Source organism: Colletotrichum siamense, assembly GCF_013390195.1.
Source record: "Colletotrichum siamense strain Cg363 chromosome Unknown KSG_Cg363_contig03, whole genome shotgun sequence".
Lineage (NCBI taxonomy): Eukaryota > Fungi > Ascomycota > Sordariomycetes > Glomerellales > Glomerellaceae > Colletotrichum > Colletotrichum siamense.
Window position 1 is genome coordinate 3,641,771 of NW_023501016.1, and position 14,432 is coordinate 3,656,202.

Consider the following 14,432-nt stretch of genomic DNA (forward strand, 5'->3'; position numbering starts at 1 on the left):
TGTGGTGATACATCTGATACTTGCCGCTGTTGACGTCGTGCACCTATCGCATGCTAGCCAATTGTCGCGGTGATTGACGTCTGGTCCGTGCACGAGCATCTCCGGTTCAGCTGCCCGAATCCAAGACTCAGGCCAATCAAGAGCGAGTCGGCTGCCTTACCTCAACTTGACATTCCCGCACCACGTCTGTAGTTAGCCTCGCGCACTTAGAAACCTCCCTACTCCCATCTCGGCGAACCCCACGGCGGACCACGATATCGAAGCTCGACAAAAGCCCACTTGCGACGGCCAACACGATACCGAAACCTGGCCCCCTTTTCCCACCGCGCATCACCACAGCTTCCGTCGAGATCGATCGCCCACATTCTCCATCATGGGCAACACTACTAGTGCGGTGTTGGACAATATCGTCCAGGGGTCCAATTGTGAGCCCCTCCCCCGCAGTCAACTTCTTTGTCGCACAGACTTGGGCGGCATGCTGACGGGCAGACAGTCGACAGAGAGGAGGTTGACCGTCTAAGGAAACGTTTCATGAAGCTCGATAAGGCATGTCTTTTTCTTTTTTGCGTCCCTGGCATTCCATCTTGCAGTCGCGCGCATCGCCGACCCATGTCGTAAGTGGCACCGACGCTGACCGACTCTCTCTGCAGGACAACTCCGGCACAATCGAGCGCGATGAGTTCCTCAGCCTTCCCCAGATTTCTTCCAACCCTCTGGCAACAAGGTACGAATTAGGTCGATCGGTATCCCACATAGATCGGGCACAATGCTAAGGATGTCTTTACGCAGAATGATTGCCATCTTCGACGAAGACGGTGGCGGCGACGTTGATTTCCAGGAGTTCGTATCAGGTCTTAGCGCCTTTTCTTCCAAGGGAAACAAGGAGCAGAAGCTGCGTTTCGCTTTCAAGGTGTACGATATCGACCGCGATGGTTACATCAGCAACGGCGAGCTGTTCATTGTGCTCAAGATGATGGTCGGAAGCAACTTGAAGGACCAGCAGCTGCAGCAGATCGTGGACAAGACTATCATGGAGGCGGATCTCGACAAGGATGGCAAGATCAGCTTCGAGGAGTTCACGAAGATGGTGGAGAACACGGATGTCAGCATGAGCATGACGTTGGGTGAGTTTTGATATTCTGACGTTCAATGCGCTTGGCAAAGGCTGACAATACGTTCCAGACACATTCTAGAGAACGCATCTTGATGGCAAGCGGGATAGGATCATGAGACATGAATTGCAACACTCTTCTGGGTAGAGATACACCAAACCTCCTTTGGGCGGCACAGCAACCGTCGCTCGGTCTGAATTGAAATATGTCTTGGCTTCTGGGCTGCGCATCCTTCCCCATGGTGACTTTAGGCCGCTTCAATCGCACAAGAAATGTAAGTTACGTGCAGCAAATGACGTGTTCAGCTTTGGCTATGCCTAGTGAGAATTGGTACTGGGCAAGGCCAAGCGGGCAAGAAAAGGGAACGTAGTCAATGGTTGGTGGACGACACTAACGTTCTGGTGTAGCTAGCTCCAATTTAGACGCTTATTTGCCAACCTTTGCAGCTGGACGACAGAACCTAGCGGTTCCGGTTGTGGACAACTGCCTCCGTGACGTGCTCTCGAGAAAATCACCCTTCAAGCACGCACTGCAACAGCCCATTCCCTGTTTCTGGTTGGGCATCAGAGCGCTGTGGACGGCCCCTAATCGCATCAAGCTGAGAAAGCGATATGCAACGCTGATGGCAGTCCCGGCAGCCGTGACCCGTGCTCTGACGCCAGCAAATCTAGGGGAAACGAGTGTAGGATCTGCTGTGGTTGCCGTCAAATCCTGCGAATCGAAATATAGGTTGTTGCATGCCTTTGGGAGGAAAGTTTCGCTGCGTCAGTTCGTCTGAATGTTCCATCTCAACTTGTTCTTTTCGCCATCCAGAACTATGAGACCGACGTAAATATCCCGTGGCAAGTGTCCAAGCGAGCATATGGAAGTCAGATAACAGCGTCCTCCAAAATCGTCCCATGAAACCAGCCGATTTCCCTATTGACTTAGGTCATGTCCTTGAGTCGAATGCTGTCCAATTTGCTCATCTCGCGTTGAGGCTCATGCATGAGATCTCAAATTGACACCTATTTCTACGCCTTCTGCACCTATGAGCGGGGGTACCCGGGGTGTGCGTCGTCCGGGAGTTCAGTTGTCTTATGTCGCTGTGCACGGCTTGTGATTAGAGCTTCATCAATTGGTTTTGAAGATCTTGCTGCTTCCTCTCCTCTATCGCCGCCTATTGTGAAGCCCGATGATTCTGCAGGATGTTTTTGCTTGGATTGAGGACAAATACATAATAGAGTAAGCTCTCATTGAAAGCACTAGAAAGAATTATCCGGCGATGCTCGATGATAGCTGGTGGGACCCTGTGGTCTGGAGTTTCAAAGCCTCAGGGCATCCGAGCCCACAAACTCCATAATAGTTTTCTTCTTTCCATGAACCTATGTCAATTATCTTCATCTCAGCTGTGACGTGTGAACCCACTTTCCTTCCCAGTTGCCAGTGAGTTTTGGATGAAAGATAGGTATGAACGTTCTGGAGCATGGGAACACGCCACCATCTTGTTCTGCAGTACTCCCATGCGGTCTTTTTCATAATACTTCGGGTAGCAGACCTGAGAATTCAAAGGTTCGAAATGCAAACTAAATCCGACCAAGTGCGTTAAGCCCCCTGTAAGGAGTGAAATTCGTGGAGGGGATCGTCATGAGTACCGAATCTGAGACGATTAACTCCTGTGAATGGCTTCTGTGATTATAAAGAAAAACCACATAAACTTATATCCGTCGAATCCGGTATGTAGAGTAAGCTTGAGACAGCGAAGTCTGAAATCTAGCACTAGTGGTCGCTTCACTCTTCCCAAGAGCGTTGCCACGGCTCAGGGTCAATGGTGAAAATCAAGTATAATTGAGTAATCCTTCTTATGAACTCTTATAATTCGGTAGTCAGATTGAAACTTTTCACTCTACAGTATCACGGTTTATCTACGTCGAGAATACGCCAAGTGAAGTGAAAACAGAAAGTGGCAATGAAGGAAATCTGTCGCAATGCTATAATTAACTTGATTTCCTAGAAGCTCTGCTATTCTCCCTACCCTCGAGCTACTCGTTTCTGTAGTCGTTATTAACACTGCAGTCGTCTCCTCTTCAAACACGACCCCAACATCATCAAAAAGACATGGCCATTTGAGGTGTGCACGAGAAAGAAAGACAATATTTACCGAGATCAAGTAGACAAAAACGAAAAGACAAAAGCCGAATGGATTCGGGTCATCAGCACTTGCCCTTCAATCTAAGTTCTGATTGCCTTAGTGGACTTTAGGCTGAGTATTATTATCATTCCTTTTCCCCTTTTTTCTGTATCCAAACATCGATGTTCTGAACTGAAGAGCGAGAGCCTTGTCGTTGGGCCACAGCATACTTGTTGAAATGGCATGCTATAAACACACTCAAACCTCCCCACTCATGGTGTCCTTGTTGCCATGTGGGCTTGAAGATAAGATTTGAGCTAGCACAGATGAACGTTCTTTAAGGGCCCCCCTAAGGTAGACGAAGTTACTATAGAAATGAGCGTCCACAGTTTAGTGACATGTCCTGCTGTATCCGTTTCTGGACGTTCTTGGACGAATGCGAGACGACAGACAGTCTCTGGTTTCCGGTCGTCGAAGATTTTTGAGAGTACACCGAATTTGCTGACATTGAATGTAAGATGTCTGATGTCACATACTGCAATCCTGACACGGATCAAACAGCCGTGAAAGCACTTGCTGGATTAGGCTTTCCCAACAGCTTGGTTGTATGTGCCATCCAGTCGGTACGCCTGAACTCCCTTGAACCTGGCTGGCTGACTAGGTGTCGGCCTCAAGGTGCGTACCACGAGCAGAAACCAAATGTTCCACGTCAAGGTCTCTGTACATGGCCATTAAGAACGCGTGGGATGTCAGGACTCGGATTCCAAGTGGACAGGGACAGGCTGACCACAGAGGTAACAACGTGGGTGTCACGGGTGGCCGAGAAGGATTCCCCTGTCTCGCACAAGCCAATGACGGGACCGCTAAGTCACTCCAAACAACTGCGGCCCCTATGTCTCGGGCGTTGGCGTCAAATACTGCTTCTCGTGAGGTGCTGACCATTATTGGACTTGGGTTGATTTCCTTAAACTAAGCATGTTAGGAGGCTTGTGCATGACCTTACGTGGCTAGCAAAAGAACATTAGATGGGGGATGTTAAAAGTCCCAACCCAGGGCAGACCGGGCCGAGCGGAGCCGATGACTTCCGGGACCCACTCCGGGATTACCGGGTCGTCAACCTTCTTTTTCCGGGAGGCGCGGAGAAGCCACATGCGAAGGCCCGGATCCAGAAACGGAACACGCAAAAAGTCATGTACGGGTACAAACATCACCAAGCCCCGTCCGCTCCACAGTGGCTCTCTGCTGGGCATGGATCATCAGATCATGTCTGTTCACACGCAACAGGGAATCCTCTTTTGCTCCCACCCCTCGCATATCGATGCCCTTGTCCCCAGACTGAGGGCGGGTGTGTGGTGGAGAACACCACCAGTAACTCAGCTGCGCCGGGAAAAAAAGTGACAGGTCATTTTCCTCAACTATGCAACCAACACAAAAATGACAAAAGAGAGACGTGCAGGAGTCCCTGTCCCAACACAAGCCTCCCAACCATGGCACTGGGAAATTTTAGGGGCGGGACACAGCACAAGATGAAGAAAAAAAAAAGAGGGAACGGAAGCTACGCTGCTTAACTGGAAGGGGCATAGCAACGCCGCCCTACAACAAGCATACGGCCTGATACGTAGCTGCGAACCCGCCTCGGCCAGAGACAGGATGATCGATACTGCGTCGAACGGCGGCCTGCCTGTTCCGAAGAAGATCTGCGTCTCCCGCTGCTTGGATCCCGCGCGCCCTTTCCAGAGTGCTGGGCTCGCTGGGCGAGACTTTGTCTTCACACCAAGTAGGGATAACGTGGCCGGGACTTGGACAGGGCGGAATGGGCCTTTGATTGATTTTTGAGGCGAGCGGCGGCACGGCGCGGCCATTCAAAAAGTGGAGTTTCATCCATATCTTGATCTGGTGATCGACTCGTTTGGACGTCTGCATGTTGCGCGCCAACTCGACCCTTGGACAATTTCGCATCTCCGCCCGACAGTGGTAATGTAATGCAGCGCCCCTCGCAGTTCCGCCTCGAGAGAGAGTAGGTGTGTTGTGTTTCTCTCTCGGCCGGCAGCCCTGTTTGCAAGACAACCAGGGTAGCTCAGCCGTGTTTCAATATCCCCCTCGCTCTAGCAGCACAGAGAGCAAGGCCTCCCAGAGCAAAAGCCCCCGGTGATCTGCACTCTGGACTCTTCCCACTCAGATCATGCGCGGACCAAGACAATGCCATAGTACATGCCCTACTCCGTACACCCACCAACGCTGCTCCACCCGCCTTCCTCCCTAGCCTCACCTTGCGCATTCATATTTCTTATTCTCTAGCCGGGTTTGATTCTCTCTAGGGATGGCAAAGTGTTATCAAAAATCAGCAGGCCGGGATGTTGCCGGTCTCTGTGTCACATTTCGCTCCTCCACATCCTTCATTGTTCACCTGATATCGCAGCATGCAGCAACTCAGAGCGATGGGGCATCGTCTGTAGCACCCCACCATCCAGCCCTGGTTCCGTTTAATCCACCTTCTTGTTGCCCACCTTCCCTGTCTTGTGCAGCCCGACAAGGCCAAGGGCGAAGCAGAGCACCATGAAACCAGTCATTGCCCAGAAGCTGGCTCGGTAGCCAAGGAGGAGAGCGTCGATTGGCGCCTCCCGCGCTGCCGCCTTCTTGGTCACCACGCCCGCCACGACCTGCATGATGGCAAGGCCGAGGGAGGTCCCGAACTGGGATGCCGCATTGAACACTGCTCCTGCCAGTGCCTGCGTATCTTCCGGGAACGCCTCGGACACAATAATGAGGCCGACGGTGAAGAGAATGTCGCCGCTGATCGGCTGCAGGAGCTGGGCGAAGAAGGCGTTGTACCAATATGGCCACTCCGGCTTGGCGAGCGCCATCAGGACCGGGCCGCCGGCGCAGACTATCGACGAGCCGGCCACCAACCATCGGGCAGAAACCTTGTGGACAAACAGGCCAGTGGTGAAGTTGAGGATTATGCCGACGACAAGGCTTGGGAGAAGCCGGGTGGACGTCTCCGTTGCAGACAACCCTTGTACCTCTTGAAAGCTGCCAAAGTCAAGATTAACCGTGGCTGTTCCAGCGCCAGTGGGGCGCTTCTACTCACAACAGACTGCAGTATTGCTCCATCGACTTAAGTACCGCGAAAGACAACAGCATGGTGGCGCAAACGCTCGAGAAGGCTGTATTGCGCCATAAGCTGTTTGGTATCAAGGCCGGTTTGCCGAGGCGCGTCTGGCGGTGAACCCAAGCGACAAAGGCAGGCAAGGCGAAGCCAGCCGCACACAGCGTTGCAATGCTATCTCGATGGCTTACACTGCCAATATCGGAACTTGCGATGCTTGATGGCCATTCGTTTAGCAGCAGCCTCGACATGTGGTATTCAGAAGAGAATCAACTTACGCCAAGAAGTACGACAAACAGACCATGAACCCGGATGCCAGAAGCGAGCCAATCCAGTCCATTTTCCTCTTCAGTTCGTGGACAACTTCAGATGCCGTCCGCCTGTCCCTTGACTTTGGCAGCGCCCACAGTCCGACGAAGGACAGGAGCAAAGACAGCCCCCCGGTCAGGTAGAAGCCCACGCGCCAACCCACCGTATCTACCAGCACCCCACCGAGCACCAAACCAACCGAGAATCCCAAAGGCTGGCTCAGTCCAAGACATGAAAACGCCACATTTCTAGCCCTGCCCTTCGGGATGGACTGCGTCACGAGGCTCACGGATGATGCCAGGTGCATGGACATGGCGACGCCTTGGAGTGCACGATACGCCACGAGCTGCTCGCCTGACTTGACGAAGCCGCTGGCCAACAAGAGAAGGGCCATGGAGAAACAGCCGACTAGGTCCACGATGCGACTCCCGGCCGCGTCGGCGAGAGAGCCGACAGGGAGGATTGTCGAACCCACGGCAAGACCGTACACCGATATGGGCCAGACGTGCAGCTGCTCCGGCAGATTGAGCTCGGCGACAAGTGTAGGCAAACTGACTAGCATAATTCCGTTCACAGCCGAGGACAAGAAGTTGAGGCCTGACTGCTGGAAAGTTGTCGTTGCTTGGCGGGCTTTGGACGCTGTAGGGCCACCACTCTGATTCTGTCTCTCGGTCTCGAGAGGGAATTCGTTGCGAACATCTCGCAAGCCAATTGACTCATGGCTGAGTCGGGTGGTTGTCACGGTCGACATGATGAGGGATTGAGTTGGACCTTCCGAACAACCAAGACTCTTGGTGGGACCAACTCAATGATATTGGTCAATTTAGGATGACTCAGAGTTGAGCGAGACGACTATCAACGAACTTGTATCTAATCAACCGCCATTTTCCGTGACTCAAGGCTCAATGTCACTCAACGTTGCCCAGGCCTAGATTCGCAGCATCATAATAACGAAAAACTGAGCGTCGTAATTGCGTCAACAAACATTATACTGCTGAGTGAGGGAAGATGTTAAATAACGAGCATGTTAGTTGCTGAGACACAATTCAAGAGACAAACCGGAAAGTCTCTTTAAAAGTATTGAGACTTTCCTGCGCCATCGCACTCCCTCCACGAGCGCAATTTACTTTACCTCGCGGCGGCGTTCTCTTCCTAAACGCCCTGTCTCGCCTCACAGCAATCAACATTGATACCATGCCGTGCCAGACAGACAGGTCAGCAGCGCCCCCTCCCCCACGCCACATCCAGCCTCCTGCAAGGTTCCCGCGACTTGTCACATTGCATCACATCACACACACACCCATAACCTGCCCGTGTCACAGTATTCCAGATTCTGTATGATTACTATCCGTACGTACCCAGCAGCATCAACTGCCCTTGCTTTTCTCCCCTGTCCCCCTTCAGTCACGCTGTCAAGGGCCCCGGTCACCGAGGCAAACAGCGCCCGGGAAAGCGTCAACCAAAGAATCTGGTCACATTTTCCCCTTGCCGTTCGCCCGTCCGTCAATCAGCCAGACCTCGGGCCAATACTGATGTTACTGTGTATTTTGGGGCGGGCTGCCAAACTTGCGCGCAAGCCTCTTTGAGACCACAGCCTGCGTCTGATAGGTCAGCCAAAGTTGACCTAACTGCCTGCCAGCCGCATTTACACGGGAATAGGTGCAGTTTGCACAAACGCCATTTCCGCAGGACGACCTCCCCTGTCCCCTGACACTTTGTACCTGCTATGCAGTGCACTGCGCAATGCCGCACAGCCAAAGTGCCAGAAGCACCTCAAGAGGGGAGGGAAAAAACACCTCACCCTGCACGGAAGCTGTACATGCAGGCAGGTTCCCTTCCCGCATCCTGACCTGCAAACGGATCCTGCTCCGTCTCACTCAGCTTCTAGTTTCCACCACCTACGACCTACCTTACCTTCAAATCCCGAACTGATACACACAACAGCCCAGGAACTGTCAATCACGAGCATACGCCCTCTCGGCTCGCTTGCCGCGGGCCAAAAAACCAGAACTCCTGAGTCGGGTCACGATCACGATTGATGCCCGACCCCAAGAGCCAGAAGGAGGGGTAGAAGGAAAGAAAAAGAAAAATTCTCGAACAGAGACCATCAAAACGGCTTAGTGGCCAAAAAATAAAAAAGAAGATCCTCAAGGGTCCAAGTCAGCCCAAAGACGATGCGGAGAAAAATCTGGATTTTGCTTTCCCCCCTCACACTCCCACCCCCTCCTCCCTTCCTTCCCACACACACTCCAATACCGTATCCGTACCGAGAACATGTAATTGATAGGTCCAAAGTCGAAAAGAGTCCAGACCACCACCACCACCACCGCCGCCGCGACTCTCCTCCCATCTGGCGTCACTAGCCTCTTTTCCAAGGCGGGAGATCGGCGCAGAAAAACGTCGTCATTCCATTCCTCGAGAGCCACTCGCGCTCCCCCTCCAAAGAAAGGGTCGTATGCATACGCCGCCGCCTTGTGAGAGGCAGGCCGATTGGGCACGAATGAATCCGCCGATCCCCCTCCTTTTCTTGCTGTAAGTCTGTTTGGCCGTCTCCGCCTCGGGCTGTTTCCTCCAATCTTTCGGCTGTCAGTCCGCGAGGCAGCAGCAGCAGCAGACAGAAAGCGAGACAGACTGTCGTTGGGATGGGAACCGCACCGCCGCCGCCGCCACTCTGACCCCATGTTACGGCCCATGTAGTCACCGATCACCCGCATGAAGCTTACAAGGCCATGTATGTAATCAAATAAGCGTAGGGCAGAAAGATCGACGGTGAGGCGCGTGGGATTGGGTGGCTTTTGTCCCTCTCGTCTCTAACCCCCCAAACCCAACTGAGTGAATTTCATGTGTGTCAAGGCATCGGGCTATCTACTTGCTTCTTCTTCTTCTTCTTCTGAAGATGTCACATTGCAATTTGGCTGGCTGTATCATTCATGCAAACTACAACCCCCTCCTCGCTTCTCATGTTTGATTGTGACAGATCCAGGACAAGATACGTACAAGTACATACATGCATTTTGTGGTGGCAGATGTGAGGAGTACCATGAGGAGTGGGTGCAGCCGGCCCTATCCATCTCTCTCCACTCACACCCAAGGACCATGGTACAGATGATTTGATTCCACGTAAATGAAGCAACAACAAGCAAGAAACGTAGTCAAACGAGTAACCAACTTTGATGAGCGCAAACGAAATCGACAATAAACCCCACCCGCCCTAAAAATGTTGCGCGCGCGCAAAGAGGCGACGACGACGCAAAGCTCGTGAGAGCATTCCGGCCTGATCTACTTACTACCAACCACTTTCCGTAGGTATACATGAAATTCTACAGGAGACATACACACATCTTTTTTTCTGTTTTGTTCTCATCCCTTCGTTTGCGAGTATCCGGCCTCACTTTTCCCTTCTTTTTTTGCCACCAAAGTCGTTCATTCCTCGTCATTCCTCTTTCATCCCGGTACGCCCATCTATGACCGGTTCCCAATATTCGTTTCCTCCCGCCACACCCTGCCACCCCCTTCCCATGATAGAGACAGAGAGAAAAAGCCCAAGCCTGTCACCCGCCTAGCGTTCTTGTTCAACTTCAAGTTCCCCCCTCCTTGAAGGGTAGCATCCACCTGAGCCCCGCGCCTCCTCGAGCCTGAACTAGCCCTTCAGACGATAGCGGCAGGGCTTGTGTGCCCAAAGGCTGCCAAGGGGGGGAACAAGCAGAAGAAGAAAAAGCAAGGAAACGAGAAAAGAAAACAGAGAAAAAGAGAAAAAGCAAAGAAAAATCAAACCCCGAAGAAAATCAAGAACGGATGCCTCGTTCATGATGCTGACATGGATACCTGATACCTGCCCGACCACCTTTTGGAATGCGAGAATGATGAGCAGTTATCCTCCGATGAACTCCAGTTCCACGTGACATCGTGTTGATAACTCGTCCCTTTGTCACAAAGACGTCCGAATGCCGAGAATGTACATTTGGGGGGAAGAAGCAAAGAAATAGTAGAAGGCCGCCCATGGTGTAATAAACAATCCAGAGAGAAGCCATCCACCGAAGCGCCGCCATCCAGAGTACGTTTACAAGCATTTCAACATGCCCCGAGATCCAGTCGTGTTCTTTTTTTCCGGCATGATCCCAGGGGTGGGGGGAGAAGCAGCTGGCAAATCCCAAGTCCTCTTATCTGCTCCCGTGGGAGCCGGAGCCTGCCTGGTTTCCGCCGCCGTTTCCGCCAGATTCCTCGTTCGCCTCGTAGAGGTCCAGGCACGCCTCGAGAACTAGAACCCTGCCGTTAGCTTGATTTGCGCGCACATGAAAAAGAGTTTCAAGGTTATGCAAGGCTTACTCTCGATGATCTGCTGTTCCCACACGCCATATTGATAATCAACCAGCCCGTGTCGCTCGATGCCATCGCACAGACGGACCAATTCCTTGCCCATCTTTTCCAAGCCTTCCTTGCTGATCAACGTCTGGGATCGTTGGAGTTGGCGCCCTGGTTCCATCAAATCCTTCTGCATCTGGAAAAGCGCGAGCCACGCGTGGTTGAAATCGTTCCAGAGCTTGATTCGGTCTCCATGCAGATTTTGGTCGTCGAGGTTGAGTCCTGCGAAAATCCTTAGTCTTAGCAATTTTGAACGCGTAGGAAAAGTCGGCATCTGCCGCGAGTGGCTCGCAAAGCTTACCCAGGTCAACAACTTGCGACAGTAGCCAGTTGGAGACGTCGAGGAGAGACTGGCTGGCGCTCTCGAGGATGCCGTTGCGGACGTTTTGGAACACGCCCCTCAAAGCAGACTGGTACTCCATCCACTTCTCTTCCAAACCACCTGTCGCAGAATAATCCTGCTCCTCCATCGAGACGTCGGCACTTGCTGTCGGCTGCGGCATGCCTCCCACATTCGAGATGTTGGTCTGGTAGTTGGCCATCTGCGGCTGTTGATAAGCGGTCGCGGTGGCGCTCGCGGATGGCGCATGAGGGAGGTTGGAGGTTCCTGTGCTGCTGCTCGGGTCATTCTGGAAGTACGACGTTGACACGTCTGTCGGTAAGATCGGTGCAGCTGCAGGCTGCCGTTGAAACTGCGCTTGATTGTCGTAAACAGAGCCCGTCGCGCCAGTCAAGTTGTCGTAGCCCATCGTCATGGCCGCCGCATTATATCCACCGAAATTCTGCGCTGCCGGGCGACCATCCTGGCCGTATCCTGAGGGGTAATGCATTGTGTTTGTTGCCATTGGCGTGTTGAAAGATCCTGCTACCGGTTCCTGATAGTTGTACGTGCTGTAGCTACCCGTGCTTCCCATGCCCCGCGCTTGTGAGGGCGATGTGTTGAGCGGCGCCGGCCGGTTGTATCTCTCTGTCGAACCTGTAGCCATTGAGCGGCGCTGCTGCAAAGGATCCTGAATGTTGTATCTTGGGTTGGAGGTGGGATGCATGGGCGCTTCATTCTGCCTCCTACGGCGATTGGGATCATCCATCCCACGAGGGGTTTGGTCGCCGGTCGACTCCGAAGGCAAGCCTACCGTGTGCGCCGGCGGCAACGGAGCTGGCGATGTGTACAGTAGGGCCAGGTTGGGCCTTTGGATCGGTCACGGGACCGTCCAGCGTGGGTGTAGATTCCCTCGGAGTTGGTGGTGGTGGTCGTGGTGGTGGTGGGGGGAGGAGGATGATTTTTTTTTTCCCTCTTTCTTTTTTTCCCTTCTTTCCAGACGCTTCTGCTGTCGGGGACAAAACGCGACGAGATGACCAGGACGAATGAGTGATATCGTTTGTCGGTCCGGGGAGCTTCCTCGAGGCGTTTGCTCTAAACAAAAGCAACGTACCGACGTGCGTTTGCTTGTTGGAGAGGGGTGTCTAGACTCGAGTAGAATGGGCGCGGCGGCAGTGGCGGATGGTTAAGTCGCGCGTCTAATGGGAAGGGCGCCGCAGGTCGGGAGTGGTTGGATTTTGAAGGTGTCAAAGGAGATAAAGGTAAGGAAGCGTTGACTTGGGGCGAGGGGGCCTGATGTGTGATGCCGATGTAGGGTCTGTCTGATGTCGAGCCGGGCAGCGCAGCACAGGATGGGCTGGCAGATCCTCGGGCGCGGGTAATAGAAGGTGCTTTTATGAATTGAATTGGGGAGGGAAGATCCGGATAGATTGAAGAATGGGGGAGACAAGGAAGTTAACTGTTGAGTCTTGCTTGTCGCGACAAAGCTCGGCGAAGCTAGCGCCGGCCTCCTTCATGCCCTGACGCCTGAAGGTTCGGGAAGACAAGACGACGACTGGCGACGAGTCGTTGGTGTCTTGTGAGTCGTTAGAGAAGTTTAGATTTTGGTAAACAAAAAGCCAGCGAATGGGGTGGATATCGCGCTGAGTTGTCAAACTGGTGTCAGGTTTGATACCAGGAAGATCCCAGATGCCGCATGCACCACGATGTCCAACATTACAAGCTGGTCCTTGCGCGATCTGCTTGGGCAATGAAGCCGCACCAGGGTCTCAGCGACTGTCGAGTCGCCTTGACGGAAGATGCGATTCGCCAGACGAGGAAAAAGGACCGGGCGGACCGATCTGGCTTGAGATGAGGAGGAGGCGGGTTGAGCAGTGACTGGCTGGCCGTGTCCCGAGGCTGTGCTCAGCTACCGGCTGGGGCTTGGATGAGGCTCGTGATGTGGATGGAGCAGAGCCGAGCGAGGGACATAGACAGAGAGAGCCACTTTTGCTACTTGGAAGCTTAGTGCTGCGAGGCTGGACGCGACTCTATGTAGCCTTGAGAAGGGGATGGGGTTTGACTGGCAGGGAAGAGCAGGGTAAGCTTGTGGTGAGAAGAGAGATGTTATGGGGCGGGTTCGGGTTGTTGGGTGTGTGGAGGACGTGAACGGTAGTCTCGGGGTCTATCTTATACATGGGAGGGATGCAGATATGGGTCGATGGTGCTGGGAACACAAGAATACAGGAAGGAAACAGGACGACGAGAGAGAGAAGGTCGGGTAGTGAGTGTATGTAGGTACGGAGTAAGAGTGAGGAAGGGCAGAGGGAGGAAAAAGCAATAAAGGGAAAATCGGAAAAAGCAACGTCAAACCCGAAGCAGACCTTGGGGCTAAATTGGGGTGGGAATTAAACTAGGTAGGTATGGTATGGTACGGATACGTAGGTAGGGCCGGGAAGTTAAGGTGAGGCGGAGAGAAAGACGTTGTATGAGGACAAGAGAGTCAGAAAGAGACGACGGGAAGCAAGCAAGCAGGCAAGCTCCTGCCTTTCACTTTCCAATCCGAGGGGGGGAACAGACCAACAATGGAAGGCCAGGAACAAGACTAGGAGGTCCAAGGTCAAGGCCGGTCAGCCAGTGCCGGGACGGACCAGACTATGCCAGATCAGACCAGGCCGATGCTAGACGGTGGAGGAGGAGTAGCAAAGGTACTGCACGTTTGGAGAAAGTTCTTGGTACTCTCTCTATGGTCGTCGTGTCTGCAGAGAGAGCACTGACGGACGGGCAACCAGCGTGATGGATGACGGACGAGGAAAGAAGTATCCGTTTCGTGGAGTAAGGTAGGGCAGACTCCAAGCCGAGTGCGGCTAGAAGGCCCCAAAAGGAAAGCAAGCTGGACCTCGTAACGCGCCGGAGAGACCCAGATGTAATCTAAAGCGGCTGTACCGCGAAAAAGCCAAAACGGCCCAGTGCTTGCCCACGAGTTCGTCTTTGCGCGAAGGGATTGCCCTTAGAGGGAAGCGCGTGGCAGCACGAGCGGTTACAATTGAGAAAAAGTATAAGCGGCGCCAACAACGGAGCGGCCGTAGCGGCTGCGGCGGCGGCGGACGGGAGAGGATTGGAACTGTGGGA

The 14,432-nt window shown here is 53.2% G+C and overlaps 3 protein-coding genes across 3 annotated transcripts; 1 reads left to right on the plus strand and 2 right to left on the minus strand.

Annotated features, from left to right (window-relative positions):
• Nucleotides 1–373: 373 nt before the first annotated feature.
• cnb-1 (Calcineurin subunit B) lies at nucleotides 374–1,193 on the plus strand (the record flags this gene model as incomplete). Its single annotated transcript, XM_036636801.1, has 5 exons — nucleotides 374–425; nucleotides 494–507; nucleotides 651–724; nucleotides 790–1,124; nucleotides 1,183–1,193. The coding sequence occupies 5 exons, from the start codon at nucleotides 374–376 to the stop codon at nucleotides 1,191–1,193; spliced, it is 486 nt and encodes a 161-aa protein (XP_036497856.1).
• Nucleotides 1,194–5,705: 4,512 nt separating this feature from the next.
• Nucleotides 5,706–7,391, minus strand: CGCS363_v004953 (putative MFS-type transporter; the record flags this gene model as incomplete). The annotated part of the gene is made up of 3 exons (XM_036636802.1): nucleotides 5,706–6,255; nucleotides 6,314–6,547; nucleotides 6,610–7,391. The coding sequence occupies 3 exons, from the start codon at nucleotides 7,389–7,391 to the stop codon at nucleotides 5,706–5,708; spliced, it is 1,566 nt and encodes a 521-aa protein (XP_036497857.1).
• Nucleotides 7,392–10,800: 3,409 nt separating this feature from the next.
• CGCS363_v004954 (uncharacterized protein) lies at nucleotides 10,801–12,048 on the minus strand (the record flags this gene model as incomplete). The annotated part of the gene is made up of 3 exons (XM_036636803.1): nucleotides 10,801–10,898; nucleotides 10,967–11,224; nucleotides 11,304–12,048. 3 exons carry the CDS (start codon nucleotides 12,046–12,048, stop codon nucleotides 10,801–10,803), a joined length of 1,101 nt encoding a protein of 366 aa, XP_036497848.1.
• Nucleotides 12,049–14,432: the final 2,384 nt, after the last annotated feature.